The sequence below is a fragment of the Canis lupus genome, chromosome 34 (genome assembly GCF_003254725.2).
Source record: "Canis lupus dingo isolate Sandy chromosome 34, ASM325472v2, whole genome shotgun sequence".
NCBI lineage: Eukaryota > Metazoa > Chordata > Mammalia > Carnivora > Canidae > Canis > Canis lupus.
This window is the reverse complement of record NC_064276.1, coordinates 18843180-18864622: the sequence shown is the minus strand read 5'-3', so window position 1 is coordinate 18864622 and position 21443 is coordinate 18843180. Positions and strand designations below refer to the sequence as shown.

At 45.8% G+C, this 21443-nt stretch overlaps 1 protein-coding gene across 7 annotated transcripts in view; it reads left to right on the top strand.

The window, feature by feature from the left end:
• The window catches only part of DGKG (diacylglycerol kinase gamma), a 205367-nt gene that overhangs the window by 142563 nt on the left and 41361 nt on the right, over positions 1–21443 (top strand). For all 7 annotated transcript variants that reach the window (XR_007408100.1, XR_007408101.1, XR_004811855.2 and 4 more), the window contains one exon: positions 14430–14607. Coding sequence is in view for 1 of the 7 variants with exons in the window: in XM_025451551.3 (XP_025307336.1) it covers positions 14430–14607 (178 nt within the window). In the remaining 6 variants the exon portion in view is untranslated. The remainder of the gene's footprint in view (positions 1–14429; positions 14608–21443) is intronic.

Here is a 21443-nt window from a genome sequence, read left to right as displayed (position 1 = left end):
CTTCTCAGCTTGGGCAGGTACAGCCTTTCAGAGCTTGGAGTAATGAAGATGGGAACTGGCCAAACACTTAGCCCATCAACCCAGCCGCAAATCCAAGGAACATGGAATGAAAACAGCCTCCTGGGAAAGGGAGAGGTGAGAAGAGCATTCATAGGGGTTTTCAGTTCCTGGAAAATAAAAAGGTGGCAACCTGATTATGCATTAAAGCCTAGAGTCCAGGGAAGGCAGGAATGGGCCTTAGAGAGACATCCTCTTCTGATCTATTCCCTTCCTCCGTCAAGGCCAGTGGTTCCATCACTGGAGCACCATCATCATGATGAGACCCCAGCCCCAAAGCAGCTCTGGCCAGGTCACAATCCTCCCTGCCCATGGCCCAGCGCTCCCTGCTGGGCTCCCACCTCAGTTCCCTTCTCGCTCCCTCCTACTATGCAGGCTACTCATTTCCTGATTATAACAGTACCCCCAATTCATTGTAGAACACTTTAAACTATAGATGGGCAGAGAGGAAAAGGAACCCATGATCTCAGCACTGCTCTAACACAGGCCTTATTTCAACCCCATAAAAAAGACTATTAGCCCCTGTGTCTTTAAAATCACGTCTCTAGGAGGACCTCTGTGATTCTTCAATTTCTTGTAACTTTACCCATTTTTCACCACAGCTCCATCCTCCCTCTTTACCTCTTTCAGCCACGTACTGGCTACACGTTTCCTCCACTGATCCTTAAAATCTTCCAGCCAAATAAAGAGAAACGGTTTCTGTCGATTTTGTCTTACAAAATGCCACTGTCTGCTTGCAGTTTCAGCCACATAACTTTTTCCCTCTCTTATAAGACCCTTCTTTTTTTACTTCCCACAAATGTGAACCCTGTATTCCACTTCAAGCCTCCATTCATCCATATGCTTTTATTTTCTCCTTCTTTTCCATTTCCTTTGTTCTTTTTGAATTGCTTTGATTTTCTTTGTCTGCAGACTCCTGGCTATCCATACTTTGTGTCTTCCAAGGACCTTGGAATAACTTTTAAGGATGAATTCTCACATGCACATTGTCACAAAGCAGCAGGGAGATACGTGGTGCAGAGGCTAGAGGAGGCTGTAGGCGGTCTCAGATGACCCAGGTTGGGGTCATGTGACAGCATGTCCGGCTAGGAAGCACCCCCACAATGGGTTCCTGGAAGATCGCTAAGCTAACCTCTGCCCGGTGAGTTTAACTTTTCTACCCCCAAGGTCCCTTAGTGAAAGAATAACTTCCCAAGGCACTGTCTACCAAACAAATACATCATCCTAAGTAATGATAAACTGTGAGGTTCTAGCAGTGGGAAGTGTATCATTTCTCTTAGACTTTTTAGAGTATTGAAAAGAATTCATCATCTTCATTTCCACATTCAAGAGATTCAGGAATCTCAGGGAATAGAAGCATTCCAACCCTTTACTGCTCCTACAACTGGGTTATATAACAGAGAATATTATATACAAATATGACTTGTTGGCTCTAGTGGGTAGGCCTTCGTTTATCTATCTTAGTGAGGTCATAAATTTGCTGATCCTTGTCTTTTACAGAAGAGGAATTAAGGTAGAAGAATGGACTCATTGGGGAAGAGTATCTAGTCTAACAAAGGATCAGATAAATACCACTGTGCACACATACTTGTTATATCTCAAGTCCATTTGGACCAACAGATTCATAGTAGCAGTAATCATTTACCCGGCGATGGGCTCTGTCCAGGCATCTTCATACATGTCTTATTCAATCCTTATAACAACTCTGCATGGTGTGTATTATTCTCATTATTTATACAAGGAAACTGAGTCTCCTAAACATAAGTAGGAACCCTAAGATCAGATAAGCGTCCAGCCCATGTGCCCCCACAGTGCTGCAGCACTCCCAGGAGGAGATGACCTCTGCATTACACTCTGCTTTCTACCTAAAGCACATGTCTCTGAGTTGATGGTGGGGGTCCCTTGTGGGATTTGGCAGTTAGCTGTCTGAAGCAAGAGCTCTAGCTTATTCATTCTGGATCCCCAGGTCTAGCACAGTGCCTGAAATGAAATAATTGCTCTATAGTTATTAGGTATAAAATTGAACCAAAGTGTGAAAAATCCCATAATTACTGGTGTAAACGCTAATAGAAATTACCACTTGACCAGCCCCAAGTGATACCTTTTTGTGGGAAGCCATCCAGGTAAAAGGGACCCACCTTGCTCCATTTAAAGCACAAAGGGGGAGGTGGCCATGCTTGCAGCCTGGCACTTGGACCTTCTAACTGCCTAGAGTGGGAAGTCCTCCCACACCCATCCCTGAGCCGTTGCTAGGACCTCTGAAAGTAGTAGAGGGTCTGGGACAACTGTCAACCAGGGCAGGAAATGCCAGAGTTCTCCCACTTCTTTCCCACCAGAGAGAGTTAAGACAGTGAGTGGGAAGAGCCGATGGGACAGCAAAGGTGCCCGGAGGCTGTGGGGAAGTGACCCCAAAAGGCAGAAGAAGGGGGTCTCCATTCTGAGCCCTCTCTTATGGCCCAGAAGCCTACCTGCCCCTGAACCCTGCCAGTTCCCATGGCAATCAGCCTGCCAAAATCGCTGGACCCCTCAGAAAGCCCTTTCCACCCCAAGTTGGCCTGAGCAACCCAGACAGACAGCAAAACCTGTTAATCTGCTTCCAGAGCAAGAATACCTCAATACACCAGTTTTGTGTTGGGCTTTTCTTTTTTCTCTTTCTTTTCTTTTCTTTTTTTTTTTTTTTTTTTAACTTGGGGAGGGTGGAGCAGTGTATAGGAAATGGCTTTGCCTTCTGTCCAACTCTGAGGCAACCCACCACCATGAGCTCTGAGAAACAGCAGTTTTGTTTTGGAAACTGGCACCCAGAGCAGGTTTGCTCCTGGAAATGAATTTGGGTCCTCCCCCAGCTGCAATGTTCTACTTCCAGCCTCCCTGCCAACACCCCCTTCCAGCTGCCCCTCTCAAAGGCACCATTGTGCCCGCCTGGCACAGCAACAGAGGAGGGCTGAAGAGGAAGAAAACATTTTCTGCCCATGGGATGTTCTTAAGCAGGTTGTGTGTACATGGCTTCAATGCTGCATTCCTTGAGCCCACACAAACCCGCCAAAACTCCATCATCCCTGCCACAGATGGCCACCACTTTCCAGTCTATCTGGCCCACCACGACTCACGGTCAGAGAATATAGAGTATGCAGCTGGGTGGGCAAAGCTGGTGGGAGGGGGTCATGATGACACATTTTCAGTACAGCACAGCAGCCTGCCAAAGCAAGGCTGAACGTAGACTCCGAATCTCTGAACTGGGAAGGGATTTAGTCCCATTTACTACTCAACAAGGAGATTCATTCTGGCACATTCTGATAAGTGCACATCCAGCTTCTTCCTGGATACTTCAAGGATAGGAAGCTCACTACTTTTCCAGAATCCTATTCCATTATGGGACAGGTCTGACTTCCAGAAAGCTCTTCCCGATGTTGAACAAGGATATATGTCCTGTTCATCATCATATCCTTCCCCTGTCAGCACTTAGCACAATGCTTGGAACAAAATTGGTGCATAGTATGTGTTTGTGAGGTGCACGACTGAGTTGCCCATTCATCTCCATCCATTTGGCCTATTTTCACCCTCGGAGGGCACCTAGAACATGCCTTCTTGCTCCTCATGTGACCGTCCTTCAGAGGGCTGAAGATCTGTCTTCCACATCATACCCTATTATCTTCACTAAGCTAACCATCCCCAGTTCCTTATGTGACTCAGCATACAGACCCATGACCATCCTGACCACTCTTCTCTTCATTTTTTCTGGCATCCTCTATAAAATGAAGACTCAAATCTCTAATATCTAGAATACTCAAAAAGCAGTCTCATAGGTAACAAAGCACAAGATTAACAGGCATCCCCAAACATGCCGTGTAAGTTGGATTGTCTTCTGGAGGTTGTCGTCTCCATCTCAAGCAGGAAACCTTCAGGTTCATGAAACCCTAGTTTCACTGAGTTGATGTTTCCTCATCTGTAAAAATGAGGATACAAATAGCAACACTGAAGGGTTATAAGGATTAGACATAAAATATATGAAGTACCAGGTAAAATTAATTATTACCTGGAATATATAGTAGTTAATACATGATATACATTAATATTATCATATAACATATGTACGTATTGGTATCTAGCTGCCCATGACAGATATTAGCTCCTAAAATGGCAAAAAACCACCCCTCTGGGATGTAGGGGAAGCCATGTCTTTTAAGATTTACCTATGCCAAGCTAATTTTTTTTCAGTGTAGATAATACTGGACTATCTTTCCAATAATGCTATCACCACTCATCAACACCACTCAATTTATCACCTTTTCTTCCCTCAGGATACACATCAGATTATTGACACTAAAAACATTCTCTTTGGTTCTTCTCTAGGGAAAACAGACATCATTGTTTGCCCTGGCTGCTTTTCTTTCACTCCCAATAAATGTCTCTCTTCTGGCCACAGGCCCTGCAGATAGGCAGATAGCTACTTCCTCCCCAGTGATGTGCTAGAGCCAGCTTGCTTGCTGGCACATCAGTTCCAGCCCCACTTTCAGTGATGTCACATTGGTAGCTTGAAATTGGCCATAGTGGGAGTATTTATACCACGGAACACCACAATCAGAGCAACTGCTGCTTTTTTTTCTCCCCTGGAGATTCTGCTGTTAAGCAGTTAGCAGCACACCATTGCCTCTAGCATTGACCTGCTGTGAGCACCTTGAAGACAAGGACTGTGTCCCATTTCTACTCCATCCCCAGGGTCTAGCACAGAGTAAGTAGGTTTTCATCATTCTTGATAGATGAGTAAATGCTTTTGTCTTCTGTCTCTTAATGTCTCTCTCATATAAATCATGCCCCATGTGCCCTATTCCTGTTACAAGCTGTTCAGCTATAGATTTCCCTATGCTGTGATCAGAGGACTACTTCTTGCAGACTTGGACTAACCTTTCTTATCTCTCCCTAACCTGGACATTCAGTCCACTTTATTTGGTCAATATATTCATCCTTGGAAGTTGTGGGAATTCACCTAGAAGGAAAGAAACCTTGTGAGGTTTCTTTAAAGAACACTTTGGTATTCTTTCTTTCAATTAACTAACAGTTATATTGGACATTTAATGTGGAAAGTTAATTATTACCTGGAATATATACCAGGTATAGGTATATATACCAGGAAGATATACCAGGTACCATAGAAAGCACAGGGCTGTGTAACACATGGTCCCTATCCTCTGGGAGCTTAAAGTCTCCTGGGGACAGGCAAACAATGCATAGCAAAATATTCATTCCATATTGGAGAGAGAAGCAAGGCAATGAAAATTCGGAAAAGAAAGAGATGCAGTTTCTATCTAGAGCATTGGGAAAAGCCTTATAGAGGAGACAGCTTTTGAGCTAGAAGAGTAGGATTCTAATAGGCATAAAAGAAGCGATTGGCAGTTTAAAGAGTGAGTACGAAATAAGAGTGGGTAGGCCCAAGTCTGTGGCCTATATGCAGACCAGTCTGGGCTAGCATGACTGAAAGCCAGAGCCCAGCTCACCCTCTTCCTCAACTACTCTCCTCTTTCCAAACCAAAAGATATCTTGGACCGGTGCCCAGCCTTCCTTCCCCATACTCTAACTTACATTCCTACCTGCCGGGCCAAGTCACAGAGAGAACACCCTCCCTACCAAAGTAGAAATGTTGCCACTGTAAATGAGTACCTCACCCCCATTCTCACCTAGGCCCTACAGGACCCTGGGATTATATAGGATGGTACGGCTGCTTTCCCTTTTCCTAATCACTACTGGCATACTGTTCCCTCAAAAAAGGGGAGTGGGAGGATCTTGGAGGGGAGGATCAAGTCTTTATGTCAGCTATCCCTCTGCCCTTTATTATATATCTGAGCCCAGGCATCAAGTGAGGCTTCCCTCTCTTCCTGCCCATCCCCCTCTCAGCCCATCAGAACCCCGATTTAAGTGTGTCTGGATATTGTTTACCTCTTCCTCGTCCTCTCTCTTCCTTCCCACTGTAAGTGAAGTGTTATTTTCCCTAGACATCACCCACTACTTCCCTACTTCATTCTTCAAAAGACACACCACCCCCATTTCTCACTCACCAGGGTAGGAAAGGACTCCACTATCATCCCCAGACCAATGTTCACCACTGTCTTCCACATCTTCTCTTCCATTCTATCTACTTCCATCCTAGGCATCCCCAGCATCCTCCTCCCTCTGTGCATTTATCCAACATGTATTCACTGAGTATCTTCTCTGACTCAAACACCCATGAAAACCCTTTTTCTCAATCACATTATCCTTTAGTTCCCATCTTAGGTCTCCAGCCCCATATACTCCCAAAACACATGGCTGTTCTGATTCTGTCCTTCACTACTACCCCTATTTACCCTACAGTCCCTAGTTAAGCCCTAGCTCTTCCAAGAGTTACTTGTGTGATCTAGGAAGGTCACTTACCAATTCTAGTCCTCCTTGTTCTCATCCTGGTAATTAGAGATTGCCAAATCTAATATTCCATCTGGCTTTACCATTCTAAGATTCTGTGCTTCAACCCTCATCCAGTGGCCAAAATCCTTCTTTACAAAATCACTTGTGACCTGTTGGTTGCCAATCCAAATGACCAAAAGTCTCATTTCAGACCTGCTGATTCTGATTAGCTCTGTGACACTGACCATTCTAATTTAACTTTCATTTTTCTCATCTATAAAATGAAGTTATTGGATAGAATGACCTTTTAGAACTTTGATTATGGGACACCTGGGTGGCTCAGTGGCTGAGCATCTGCCTTTGGCTCAAGTTGTGATCCCAGGGTCCTGGGATCAAGTCCTGCATCAGGCTCCTCACAGGGAACCTGCTTCTGCTTATGTCTCTGCCTCTCTCTCTGTATCTCTCATGAATAAATAAAATCTTTAAAAAATAAAATAAAACTTTGATTCCATGAGAACACAGAGAAGAGAGGGAGATCCTTTTTGGAAAGTGAACAAAGAACTCATGGAGAAAATGACATTTGTAGAGATTCCAAAGAAAGGCACAGAAAGAGTACTAGGGTGTCCTCAAGGGTATCCTTCCACTAGGGGACTGTAATAATGGGTCTAGACAAGGATCATCATCTACTAATTAAGAGCTCCATAATGGAAGAGTCAGGTTGACCACACTGGAACCCACTAACCAATCTGAACATAACAACAACAAAAAAATGAGACAAGCAAACTATAACCACCTTACTAGATGCAGTAGGAAATACACACCACCACTGATAAAGTAGTCTTGCCAAAAAGTCAACCCAGGTATCAACTATACTCAAATTTTTAAAATTTAAATGAATTAATTAAATTTGATTTAAAATGTCAACCCTGAATTTGATCAAACCTCTAGATCTATAAGTACCAACTTAGAGAATATACAGCAGACAAACTGGGAATTTGTTTAAAAGACCCCTCAGAAAAAAAAACAAAAACAAACAAAAAAAAGACACCTCAGATACACAACCCGCAAAATCCAGAATCCCAGAAATGTTATACAGCCTTACTTCTGGAAGTATGGTCCCTCACACACAGCACATAGAAATCCAGAGCCCGAGGCCCTACCTAAGATCTCCCGAATCACAATCTGCATTTTAATAATCCTGAAGTGATTTGTATGCCCAGTTGACCCATTTCCTTTGATAAATGTTAAATTATAAGGCAAAAAGGACAGGGAATTTATAGGTCAAAAGAAACCTAAGAAACATCTCAAACAAATCTGTAGACCTTTCAGACAAACCAATTATTTTTAACTGAGATTATCAAGGAAATTTGAACAATTACTGGATATACATTGCTACTAAGGAATTGTTACTTTTGAAAGGTGATGATAATATTGCATAATTCTTTTTTTAAAGACTTGTCATCTAAAGATACAAATACAAACACAGGAGTATTTGTAGAGGAAATGATAGAATATCAAAAACTGTCTATAAAATACATCAGTATGGAGATGGGGAAACAAACTGGGGCAGAGTTAAAACAAGATGTAACGGTGAGTGCTAGTTGCTTAAGCTGAGAGGTGGGGTACATGGGATTTATTATTCTCTCTACTTTCCTATGTACTTAGAAATACCCATAATAAAAAGATTCAGGGATGCCTGGGTGGCTCAGCAGATGAGGGTCTGTCTTTGGCTCAAGTCTGATCCCGGGGTCCTGGAATCGAGTCCCGCATTGGGCTCCCCACAAGAGGCCTGCTTCTCCCTCTGCCTTAGTTTCTCTATGTGTCTCTCATGAATAAATAAATAAAATTTTTTTTAAAAATTCAAAAAGAAAAACTAAGAAGGAATCATCGAGGAAGGGGGAGGGGGAGACAAGCTAAGGCAGTTCTGGGAACCCACGAAAGAAAATGTCATGCGAAAAGGGGACGAATGCCTAGAGCCACTGAGGCCTGGGTGACACCCCGCTGCGGCCTGGGAGGGGTCACCCCAGAGGGCAGACCGGCCCAGCCCGAGAGGATGGAGCGAAACACCCTGTGTTCTACACCAGGAAAAAAAAAAAAAAAAATCGACGTAATCCGTGGCCCCGTGAATCGAGGTTAGAAGGGAGAATTTCCTAGTTGCTAAAAACTGAAACAGGTCATCAAGTAAATTATGGGATCTCCTTCTCTGAGGACCTTCAGAAATAGGAGCGACGGGGCTGAAGTGGAGGCGGCCTCGCTGGGGGGCGGGGAGGCGGGTTCGGGCCGCTGCCCTTCTCAGGTGGCCGAGGCCAAGGGCAGGGAAGCCCCCGCGCCTCCCTCGCTTCCTCTGCTCGCTGCCCCGTCGGCCCGGTTCTGCCCAGAGTTCTGGGGGTTTCAGGGATCCCAGAGGCGGAGGCCCTGCAGGGCGGGGTGGGGGGGTAGCTGGGGGGTGGAGGGGTGGTGACTGGGGTGGGGGTGTGGTGACTGGGGTGGGGGGGTGCGGGGGTGGGGGGGTGGTGACTGGGGTGGGGGGGTGACTGGGGGGTGGGGGGGTGGTGACTGGGGTGGGGAGGGAGGACAAGAACACGCGGTCCCAGGGCTTTGCATTTGCACCGGGAGCGCTCCGGCTCCCTAACGGAGTCTCTGGTTACAGACGCGCTAGCCCCGCGCCAGACCAACCAAGCCTCCCCGGCTCCCCAAGAAACCAAAACCACGGGCATGGTCCTCGCCAGGGGGGGCCAGTGCGAACGTGGCCGGCGGGGCCCCCGAGGGCGCGGGCCGCTTCCAGGGGCGCCGGAGCCGAGCTGGGCTCGGAGCCCCCGCACCCCCCCACCCCCCCCACCCCCGAGTGTGCAGCGCTCGCTGCTGCCGCGGACAAGGGCCCCCAGTTAGGGCCCCACGGCCGGCGGTAAATACCTGGGTTCCGCGCAGCCTCGGCTTGGAAGGGAGCCCGGGGCGCAGTCCTAGGTCAGGGGAGGAAGGCCGCCGCGCCCCTTGCGCTCCCCGCTGCAGCCCCCCTGGGCCCGGGCAGGGGCACCGGGCCCGATGACGTCATGGAACTGGTGGAGGATTTAGCTCCGAACCCACCCGGGAGCAGCCCTGGGGCCGATGTTCTATTTCATCCGACGGTGTACCACTGTCGGCTCTGCTTTCCCAAGTCCAGCACGACGGCTTTCCACCTTCCCGGGGTCTCAGCAGGGTTCTGAAAGACCTCAGCCTGTCGTGCCTGGGCCGAGAAGCCCCGGGAACAGGCCTGCAGGTGTGGGCTGCCAAGGCTCTCCCAAGCGAGGGTGGGGCCAGGCCGTTAAAACTTTTCCAGCCAGGTCTCAGGTAGTGGGCCTGACTTCAGGCTGAAATATGCCTCGTGGCACAGGTAATATCATAATTAACGGTAATCACACCGTAGACAGTTCTAGAGTGCTACTGCCTTCCAGAGACCAATCAGATCCTCGAAGCAGACATTCTACTACCCTACCCCCATTTTACAGATGACAAACTAAAGCTCCAAAAGGTTAAGGAGCTTTAATGAAGGATCACACAACCACCAGCGCCAGAACTAAGATCTGAACCCATATCTCTTTGTCTTCAGGCCTAAGCGTGCTCTTTCCAAGACACTGCGTTGCTTCTCAATTTTCAAATAGGTGCATTCCAAAGGTGAGGGCACCCACTGTCCAACAGCCCCCCGGGCTTTCCCATCTCTTCTCTTCTGTCTGCCCCAGTTCTGCCGATGACCCAAGACGTAATGGGGGAAGGGGACAATCCAGCAGAAGGCAGAGGGAGGACTGTTTGCTCTTCAGGAGAGACCTTAACAATTTACCAAGTTAATAGCTACCAGTCCTAAATGGCTATGACTGGAGATGGAGGGGACAGGGTATATTTAAAATAGCAGTAGAGAAGAAAGATGACTTTGTGGAACATGATGTGCCAAGGGCTGTGCTGTGCTAGTAGTATACTTTTTTTTTTTTTTTTTTAAATCAAAGCTGGCAACAAGGCAAGATATGATACTAATATCTAACATTGATGAGCCGGGCATTGCTCTGAGTACTCTGCAAGACAGAGTAGTGGTGGGAAGATTTCAATTATTCAGACAACAGCTGGAGTTTAATTTTGCTATAAGTCTAGCATCAGCAAAAGTCCCCATTTGCCTCATTGACTCTTTCGTCTCCAGGGTAGGACCAGGCATCTGACTGTCTGGGTTGGCATCCTAGCTGTGTCAGCTTGTAGGGGAGCCAGTTATGTACATTTGAGGAAGCACCTTAGCCCCTGTGAGACCCTGTCATTTGGTGGGGGGTGGGGGGGGTAGCAGGGGTGTCACGAGGATCCCAAAAGAGCCTGCAGAGGAAGGACCAGCATGTTGCCCAAGGAAGCTCTTACCAAACGTGAACTGCTCATGCTGTTATTATGACCTCTAGCAGGGAAGGGGCATTTTGACCGACAATAAATAAGTTGAGATGATGTGGAGGTAACTCCAGCCAAGAAGGAAAGTGACCCTTTTGTCTCAGAGGGGATAAGGGTACAGGAAGTCAGTGCTAGGCACAGAGTTGAAGCAGGCGAATTTCCGAGAGTTTGGAGAAAAGTCTGACTCAGTGGGATTCTAGCCTAAATCCTTAAATAAGAATTTATGTATAAAGGATGGGAAGTATAGAAGATATTCCAAAATAAAATTTTTAACAATTCATTAATTCCCCTGGGAAGAAAAAGGAAAAGAGTTATAAAATTCAGCATGACAGCAACAGGGAGCTCTGGGTTGAGCCCATGCTTTCAGGAGACTGTACGCATACATCCAAAAGCAGGGTGTGGGCATGAAACCAGGTGTGAATGCACAAAGGCAACTCAGACCTGATGCTGGAGGCCAAGCAGAATGTTAAACGATGAAGCAAAAAAAGAACATGGAAAGAACAGCTCATTAGGACTTTGCCCTCCAAAAGAATTTTTATCTTTCCTAGAGAGAGTAGCCCTAACCAAAAAAAAAATAGAAGAGGAGATGCTCTTCCTTTAAAGGGGGGTACCAGAGCCCAGGGTAGATCAGTAGAGAACTAACTAACTGGCCTTGGAAAATACACATTAGAATCCAAGTTGCTGGACAAACCTACAGGTGTCCTTAGGGAGCCACTTAATATTTGCCTCATTCATCCCATGAGGCAAATGGACAAATGTCCCAGTTTTCAAAAAATTAGAAAAGGAGACATCCCAATTCCGGCAGGTATAAAATTATTCAAGCATTTGCCCTTTGCACACAGATATCAGTGAGTTAATATGAGTTCCCTTCTTTTCTGACAGGTTGTATGGTGATCATTTAGAAAATGCCATTTGATCTAGCCTTGCATTGTAATGGAGAGAATGAAGGGTTGAGGTCTGGACACCTGGATACTAGTCTGGTTCCACCATTAGTAAGTTAAGTGACTGCAGGCAAATTTTTAAACCGCTCTGGGCGTCATTTATGAAAGATAGGCCATGTTCTTTTAAGGCGTTCTCATTTTTAATTTCCATGATTCCACATTGTACTGAAAAGCAGACCTAGTGACAGTCCAGTCCAGTCCAGAGGATGTAGCCCCGGGAAGACAGCCACACCTCGAGAGCTTTTTAATGTCCAGTGTCTGCTGTGTTACACTGACCAAGGAGACGGCCTTGGTCCCAGTATTTGCCCTTTATATACACACGTGTTAATGATTTAATCCCAAAATGAAAGGAAGGCTATGGCAAGGGGTTGTAGAATGAAGATTTAAAATGAACTAGATGGATGGAGGGGGCTTGGGCTAAGAACCAGATGAAATTGATTGATATAAATGTAAAGCCCTACGTCTATGTTATTTTTTAAAAAATACCTACACAAGTTCATGATAGGGAAGAGCTGGCTGAGAAGTAGATAATGGGATGAGGGTCTGTGATGACCACTCATTCAAGCTGAAGTGATTCAGCTGTCATCTAGCTGCTAACAAAAGAGCTAGTACAACTGTGATCATATTTAACAATAAGGATAATGATAATGGGGGACATGTGTTGCACCCTTACACGGGCTTCCCACAGTATCTGATTTCTGGGGGAATGACAGTGTGAGAGGAGCCCAGCCCCAGGAGGTGCTCCTACCATGGCCACCTATGCCATCAGATCCTGTGGCTGGTGTTATTTTCAGTGCTGGAGGCCCTATGGAATAGGAGAGTAACCAACAGTAGTCTGTGCAGACCAGGGCAACCAGGACAGGGAAGTCTGAAAACCAAGTCCCACGGGAGTGGCTGAGAGCACTGACAGTGTTCAACCCAGAGGAGACACAACCAAATGGTAGTGTGAGAGAAAGGAGAATGAAGGAGCCCTTCAGACTTAGGCTCTGACTGTCTGCCATCAAGTCTGTGTACTTCCATGTGTATGTTGTGTGACTTTGGGCAAGTTACTTAACCATTTGTGTGTCTCAGTTTCTCCAAATACAAAGAGGAGATAGTCACAGTATCTGAATTACAAGATTAATCCAAAGGTAATAAATGAGATGTATACAAGAGCTTACCTGGCAGATGGCAGTGCTGAATACACATGAACAGTGATGATGATGATTGTCATCATGTATTGGGTGGACTGTCCCCATGGAGAAGGAAGGAGGGTCATTCTGTCTGGATTCAGAAGGGAGAATTGGACCAAGAGGTGGAAGCAGGAAGAAAGAGAATCCGGTTCAGTATAAAGAGACAAACTTTCAAGTAATCAGAATCTCCCAGTGAAGAAATGAGTTTCCAAGACTCCATTGGAAGCTCACTCCATTCCATTTTGTAGTTGAGAGACAAGCCATGGGGATGATAAGGTACCATAAGTTAAGAGAGTTGAAGAAATCAAGAGGTAAGCAAATATGAATGGCAACAAGCCCTAACTTCCTGCTCCTCTTCTGTTGAGAAATCTCTGGAAGTTTGGATTTGTAGGTAACCCCAAAGACCATGAATTTTTGTTGCATACTTTTCATTTTTCCTACCTCACGATAAGTAAAATAAAGACCTTGGGCTTTACAGTCAAATTACGTAACTTGGAATCCTTGCCCTTTAATATATCAGCTGTACAACCCTGAATAACTTAGCTCACCTCTCTGAGTCCAGTTTTTTCCTTCTGTAAATGAAGTAAACTACCTACAGTCATAAGGAACAAAAACCAGAATGAATATATTCCTTGCTGCATGGGTAAACTGTATGCCAGAAGTAGGCTGACCTTATAGATATTTGAGACAAACAGATTCAAGCATTCTGGCCTTTTGTACCTGGCAGGGGATGCGGGTGGCAGAGATTGGATAAATAAACTCTGCTACATCAGCAAGCACATATGCCAAAACTGCACTTAAAATGCAGATACGGGAGACAGGCAAATTCTGAAAGCCTTCCAAATCTTTTTTGCTTTGTTATTGAAGCACGGTTGACACACAATGTTACATTAGTTTCAGGTGTACAACATAGTGATTCAACAACTCTATACCTTATGCTGTGCTCACCACAAGTGTAGCGACCATCTGTCACCATACGACACTATTACAATACCATTGACTCTCTTCCCTATGCTGTATCTGAAAGCCTTCCAAGCCTTAAGTCATGTACTTATTACAGGAGGGATAAACTAAGAGGGGTGAAGTGAAGTGAAACTTTTCTGTCCTTTGTTCAGAATGTACTACATGTTAGGTGCAGGGCTCAGTGTCCCACTATATGGGACATCTTCACAATGGTTATGCAGGGACAGAATTGATGATAATGAGGTTAGACCAGAGAACAGGTGTGCAATTGTCTCGAATTCCATCCCTGAAGCCCTTCTAGATCTGTAGAGGACCTCTGACGCCTTGTACTGCCATCCTCAGAGATGACCAGGATTTCATCTCCCCAATCCACCACAGTAGCCAAAGCATTAAGCCTTCTTTGCCCAAGATTGAGCATCTGTCAGAGGCAGGCTGCTGGCTGAGGGCCCATCACACACACACTCAGCACTGTGGGGTGGGGAACACGGAGAACACCAACAAATGACCTTTTCTCTCTGCCCTTCAGTGTGATGGGGTCGAGGTAGACCTGAGCAACATCTTCCTGGAGGGCATTGCCATTCTCAACATCCCCAGCATGTATGGTGGCACCAATCTCTGGGGAGAGACCAAGAAGAGCCGGGCTGTGATCCGGGAAAGTAGGAGAGTCGTCACTGACCCCAAGGAACTGAAATTCTGTGTCCAAGGTAAGCGAAGCATTAGGAAATGCTTCCACATGCTTGGGATTCCACATGTTACTGTTTTTTCCTATTCCCCCTTCCCTGTCTCTTTCCCGATTCCCCGTCTCTCTAATCTCTTGGTGCTGGCGGCCCACAGGCAAGGGCCTCAACCCTCTTTTCTGTCTGTACTCACTCTTTTGATGACCTCATCCAGGCGTGAGACTATTTAAAATGCCACGTGAGTGTCAGTGACTCAGCATGCCCCAAACCGAACTCCTGTTGTCCCTCCCACAGACCTTCTCCACCCATAGCCTTCTCCATTTTGGTTGATGTTAACTCCAGCCTGCCCGTTGCTCGAGCCAAAACACTTGGCACCATCCTTGACTCCTTTTTATCTCACACCTCCCATCCAACCCATCAGAAAATCTGTTAGCTCTACTTTTAAAGAACAGCCGGGATCCAGTTACTTCTCACCGCCGCATTTCTGCCACCTTGATCTGAGTGAGCCGCCTTCCTCTGTCCCCTGGATTACTACAAATCCTCCTAACTGGATTCCTTGCTTCTGTCCCTGCCCTGTAGAGTCTGTTCCCACCACTGCATCCGAGTACCCCTGGGAAAATATGTCAGATTATGCCACTCTCTGGCTCAAAATCCCGCAGTGGCTCAGAGTAAAAGTCAAAGATCGCATGTGGCCCAGAAGGCCCTAGATGGTCTGGCCTCACCGTTACCTTAGCGACCTCACCTTCTAGGACTCTCCCCTTCATGCCCCTGCCTCTGCCAATCTTGGCTCCTCCAATACAGCAGGTTGCTTCTGTGGACTAACTATTCTTTATGACCGGAGTAACTGGGAGTATGCCTTAGAGCCATCAGCTAGACCTCCCCTTTTAACCCATCAGGATACAGAACACAATTTGATCCCTACCCCTTACCAGCCATTTCCACCCATGAACCAAATGGGAATGCAATCAGCGTACCTGGGCAGCTCTGATTCCTCCGTGGATTGGGTGAATGGTTCTCAGTGGGCTGGTGGGCTGAGGGAGGAAAGCCATGTATGAGGGTACTGGCAAAGATACCACATCAAGAGGCAAGAGACTACGTTCAAGTACAAGTACTGGCACTAACCTATTTTTGACATTTCAGTTTTCTTTCCTGTAGACCGAAATCTCATATAAAATTTTGATAGCAGAATGAATGGTGTTGAACTAGATCATTGGTTCTTATACCAGGCCTGCTTATTGAAAATGAAGATTCCTGGGCCCTAGCCCAGATCTACCTAATAATCACTGAGTTGGTTCCTGGGAATCTAAATTTGTAATGAACTCCCCAGACAACTCTGATGGGCTGCCAGGTTTGAGAACCACTAATAGACAAAGTATCCGTGGATCTGGATCTCTGTTCTTTGATGTCTCTGGCTGACAAGTGCTAAGACTGGATGTGATCCTACCATAGCAGGAGACAAAACTTGGCTGACCATCAAAGGGAGGGGGTAACTTGCTTATTTCAGACTCATCTGTTAGACAGTCAGATTGTTCCATTCCAAGGCAAGGTCATCAAGAGGCGTTAGCTCCACACCTCTAGCCTTTAAGAGAGGACTCAGGAATTTTTATTTCTCTGTTGCCCTCTTAAGTCCTCTTTATTTCACACAGTAAACTTTTCAATTTGTATAAATTATTAAACTGAATAATGTGTTCCTCCTTCCTCCCTTGGCAGGGGAAGTTGTGGGTGCTAGCAGAGGGTGGGGGAAGCATTGAGGTTGTATAAAGTTTATGCAAACTTTCCCAGCCCAGTGCTCCTATCCCAACCCCCATCCTGACATCCAGTTCCAGCAGAACAGAACTGAGGGAGAATCATCCCCCTACCTCCACCCAGGGTGTGGGGAAGCTCTTCTGAGGACATGTACTGGTTAGGACTCAAGGACAAAGCCCTTATCTTCTCCTTACATATCTGACCATGTATTTTCCCCTTCAAGTAAGAGTAATATGTCTGCTGATCACTTCTAACCATCATCTACATGAACTCTCTTCCCCAAATCCCCCTTTCCCACCCCTAGAATGTGCTTTCAGAGCTAAAAACGAAGCTACTTCCTGTTCTTTAGATGAGGACATGAGCTGATCAGAGCAGAGGCAGAAGAGAGACCTGGCTTCTGGGTTTTACAGAGACAGTGTCATTGAGCTTTCTTTTGAAAGGACCTTGATCTCATTTGGGATGTTAATGGAGGAAAGCTAAAGAGACCAGCTATTTTAGTGGAAAAGCATTGACCTGGGAGTCAAGAGACCTGAATTCCAGTCCATACTCTGCCTCTCACGAGTGTGATATTGGGCAAGTCTTTCACCCTGTTGGGTTTCAGTTTTCATTATCTGTAAAGTAGGCAAGTGTGACAATCACATAGGCTCCTGTAGATCGTCATGGATCTACAAAATAAAGGCATGGCCAGGTTTCAGTCTAGGTGGGCTCCTTGAGCAAAATCAGATGACAGGTTCCTTTGTCTTTCAGAGCATTTTGTTTCACAGTTTCTAGACCAGCTACTGAGAAGCCAGGAATCTCTCTCTACAGGCTCTTCATTTGCTGGGATTCTTTACTCTTGAGCAATTTTGTTGGGCATGGGGGTGAGGAAGAAGTCAGCAGAGAGCAGTGGGAAGGAAGAGATTTATCTGAGAGGTATAAGAGGAAATGACAACAGAAAGGGTTACTGTCAAACCTCCTCATCACAGATCAATCTTTCTCCTTAGAAAAATCAATCCAAGAAATAAAGTTGTTCAAGATGAGCATGGAATGAGTTCTCTAAAACACTGCCTAGTTAGAACACAATGAGGGCTGGGAAAAGCACCAAGCTTGCAATTGAATGACTTAAGTTTACGTTTAGGCTTTACGCTTTCCAGTTTTATAAACCTCCTGGAGTCTCAGCTTCCTCATCTGTAAAATGGGCATAATCATATCTAACTTGTACTAAAGATGATGGATGTGAAAGTGCCTGGAACATAGAATAAGCTCAAACTTTTTAAAAGAAATTTCCCCCTCACCTTTAATCTTAGCTTATTCTGGAGCATACCGGTTGAATTTCTGATTTTGAAGTTCTTATCTTTAGCATTGCCATCTACCTATACTATCAATAAAAAGGAGCAGAGCTCCTGCCAAAGCCCAGCCTAGCCTTTATCCTAGTACATTAAACTTGTATCATCAGTTGTACCGACATCTCCTTTCCTAGACCTTTCATGTTCCAAGCGTGGAGGCTGGGGGTTATTCATCTTTGAATCCCCAGTGCCTGACCCAGTGTAGTTAGTCCAAAAAAGGTTGTTGGATAATGAGCAGTACATGACATTGGTTCTTTCTCATTTTTATGACACCAAGAAGAATAGTGACAGGTAGTCTCTTATATTTGCATTTCATTTTGGCTTACAAATAGTTTTGCATATACTAACTTAATGTGATCCTAACCAGAAACCCACTCCCTTCCATACCTCTGTTTCATAGTTGGGGAAAAACAGAGGCACAGAGAAGGGGGCCTCATGCATAATTTATGTCTGATGTGATGGCACCAGAAGCAAGTCCATGATTCCTAGCTAGCCCCAAGTGGCTAGTGTCCAACCAGAAAATTTATTTGAGGCCCTACTGTGTGTGTTGTACAAGCCAGGCACTTAGTAAACAGGAGATGCCAGTCCAAGGCAAGGCTCCCCAGAGACTTGTGGAAATTCTGCTCCTCCTTTAAGGCTTAAGTCTCCTTTCCGGAGCCTGTGGTGGTGCCTCTGGAAGTGGATCCAACCTCTGAATTCCTAGAGTACTTGATTTTGCTATCTTGAGACAATACACTGATTATGGGTTGCCCTATCTCATAGGTATGTGTATCCTAGTCATTTCTTTCTCCTGCCAGTACCTGGAAAATGGGGAGCACATGGTCTTCATCTTTGTGTTCCCTTCCAAGCCCAACATCCTACCTACCTGGCTTATTATGTTGTTCTACAGATGTGTTTTTTGGAAGAAGGGAAAACAGGAGGGAATTTTGCCTTTGGTCTGCCAGCACAGTGGGAAGTAGATTCTGGAGATGGACAGGAACAGGAACTCAGTGGAAAGTCTTTTAAAAAAAAAAAAAAAGAAAAGAAAAAAGTATTTTAAAGAGTTATATGTGAGTATTTATGAGGCTGAGGGTTTCATCTTGTGATACCATTAGACTCAATTGATAAGATGTGCCAGCTATCTGCAAATAGGTAACTCAGATCTATCTTGAGGACTTAGAATCAATGCAGAATGAGGGACTAAACATTGAGGTAGAAGTTGAAAGGCCTAGGCCTTCCCACCACCAGCCATGTGACATTGGTTAAGTCATTAACCCTCCACAAGCCTCCATTTCAACCCATACAAGATGGAAACAATTAGAGTCTCTCTCACTCAGCATTGTTTTGAGGGTTAAATGATTCCATCCACGTAGAGCATTTAGCAGAGTGCCTGGAACATGGTGAGTTCTTGATCAATAGTAATCAGAATTACTGTTAAGTGGTAAATGGAGGGTGATAAATATTTAGTATATGATAAGAAAGGGGCCAACTTTAGAGTTTCAGTCTCAACCTCTGCTTCAGAATTTTAGTCTAGATTGTTTCTAAATTACCTGCGGCTCTAGGGTTATTTGTTGGCACTGGGTGAGTTAGTTTGGCTGTTGCTTCCAATATAGGAGTTACCCCTGAGCTGACTCTCCAGTGAAGCAAGATAAGGGTAAGAGTGCAAAGTCTTGAATCCAGGTGAAGCACCAAGGGCATGATACAAAGCTGGACCAATCTCTGCAAGGTTGGGCAATGAAGCCTTGAAAAGCTCTGCCATTGTTTCTCTCTAGGCCTACCCTAGGTATGAATGAGGGGACTTCCTATACACATATTCTCACATTCTTCACTGAGCCTCATATCTGTCCCAATCTTGCCTTTTAGCCTTGAACCAGCAATAGCTTTAAGCTATGTCATCCACACCTAAGCCTCTCTGTTATTAAAGCAATACTCTTCTCAGTGATTTCTTAGTCAATCCCATTTGGTTTTTTTTTTTTTTTAAGACTTATTTTATTAATGAGAGATACAGAGAGAGAGAGAGAGAGGGAGAGAGGCAGGCAGAGACACAGGCAGAGGGAGAAGCAGGCTCCATGCAGGGAGCCCGATGTGGGACTTGATCCCAGGTCTCCAGGATTAGGTCCTGGGCTGAAGACAGCGCTAAACCGCTGAGCCACTGGGGCTGCCCTTAGTCAATCCCATTTGAACTGCAAACAGGATGTCCTACACAAGGTTCTAAGCAGAGAGGGAAAATCTCCCCATATTTTCATTGGTGATAATTTTTGCAATACCTGGTAAATGAAGACAGGGAGACAGACCATCGTCGGTAGGGTATACACTTCGTGTCAGTTTTCCAGCAGTGGGGACAAGCTTTCTGTCATCCGTTCAACACACACTTAGAAGGTACCTATCAAGTGCCAGGCATTAGGGAACAATAATGAACAAAAACAGACATAGTTCCTGTAGCCATTTAGGGAGCACGGGAGCCAGGCCTCAATAAAATAATCCAACAGATAAACATATAATTAGGTTCTGTGATAAGTGTCAAAGAAGGAGAGTTACATGTCTACCCGGAGCCCTAGCAAGGCCGGCCAGCCAGTGTGTGACTCACAGGGAAGCCTCCATAGCCTGGTACTCAAACCATCCAAGCAGGCATCACACAGGTACCCTCCTAGCAAACACAGAGTCATAAATCTGCCCAGATGGAGATGTCCTGCCTGGGAAGGGGAAACCTTGCCACTTAAACTGACCCTGCTACTTTGCAGGCACATGTGGTTCTATGTGTCTCTGTGCCCATGTAGATTTTCATAGATTGTGAAAGGACCATACCCTATACCTCAAAGCAAGGGAATGGGCTGCCAGGCAGCCATCTCAGGCTCACATTCCCAGGTGAGGAGCTGGAGCTCAGATGAGCCAACAAAATAATTGTGAGCTTGTGAATTCCTTACTTCTCAGGGCTTTCTTTTTACTGGCATGAAACCATAACAGAAAGTGGTCTTTTGGGTTTAAGAGCTGCTGTACTTAGTTGCAGGTTCCCAATTTTCCCATTCAATGGGGAGCTGACCAGAAAGATAGTCATAATGAACAGTAGTCAGCCACTTACTGCTCATTGGAGTTGAAAGAAAGTAGAAACGTTCCTAACAAGTGTGCATTCCATAGAAAGTCTCTCGAGCCAGGGTCTCTCCTGGGAGACTGAGGTAGAGCAAGGCAAGTGATCCCTAGGGAGCCTGGGGGTACTGGGTGTGCACTGGGACTCCCCTCAGTGCTGGGGAGTAACCATGGCAACATACATGCCATTCCTCTTAAAAACCCACTGCAGGCCTACAAAGAGACTGCATTGCTTTTCACAGGAAATCACCACATTGTTGTTCAGTCCTTTGGGCACCCACCTTGGAAGCAGTGTGCCCCAAATGAGGCATTATCTTTTTTTTTACACACCCTCCCCCCTCTCCTAAAGCCCACCACCCCTGTCCTTGCCTGGTTAATAGCATCACCTGCAGCCCAAGCTAGAGACCCAGAGTCATGCATTCCCCTTCACAGCTGGCTTTATTTCCTTACGTGGTGTCTCCCATCCAACTGGGGAGCTCCTTAGCTCCAGATGTCATGCTTCTTTCTTTATTCTTGTGCCTGGCACAATGTCTGAGACCTTAAAAGGGCTTATTAATATTGGTTGATCTAAAGCATTGAGGGGCATCTGGAGAGGTGAGATAGGGAACTGTGCTTGAGTTGATCGCTCAGCAAAGTGGAATTTGTGGGTGTGGTGCTGGGGCGCAATGTCCCAGGGCCCTGTGCCAGCATCAGCCTGTACCGGAGGCCAGAAGGTCCGCCTCCCGATTC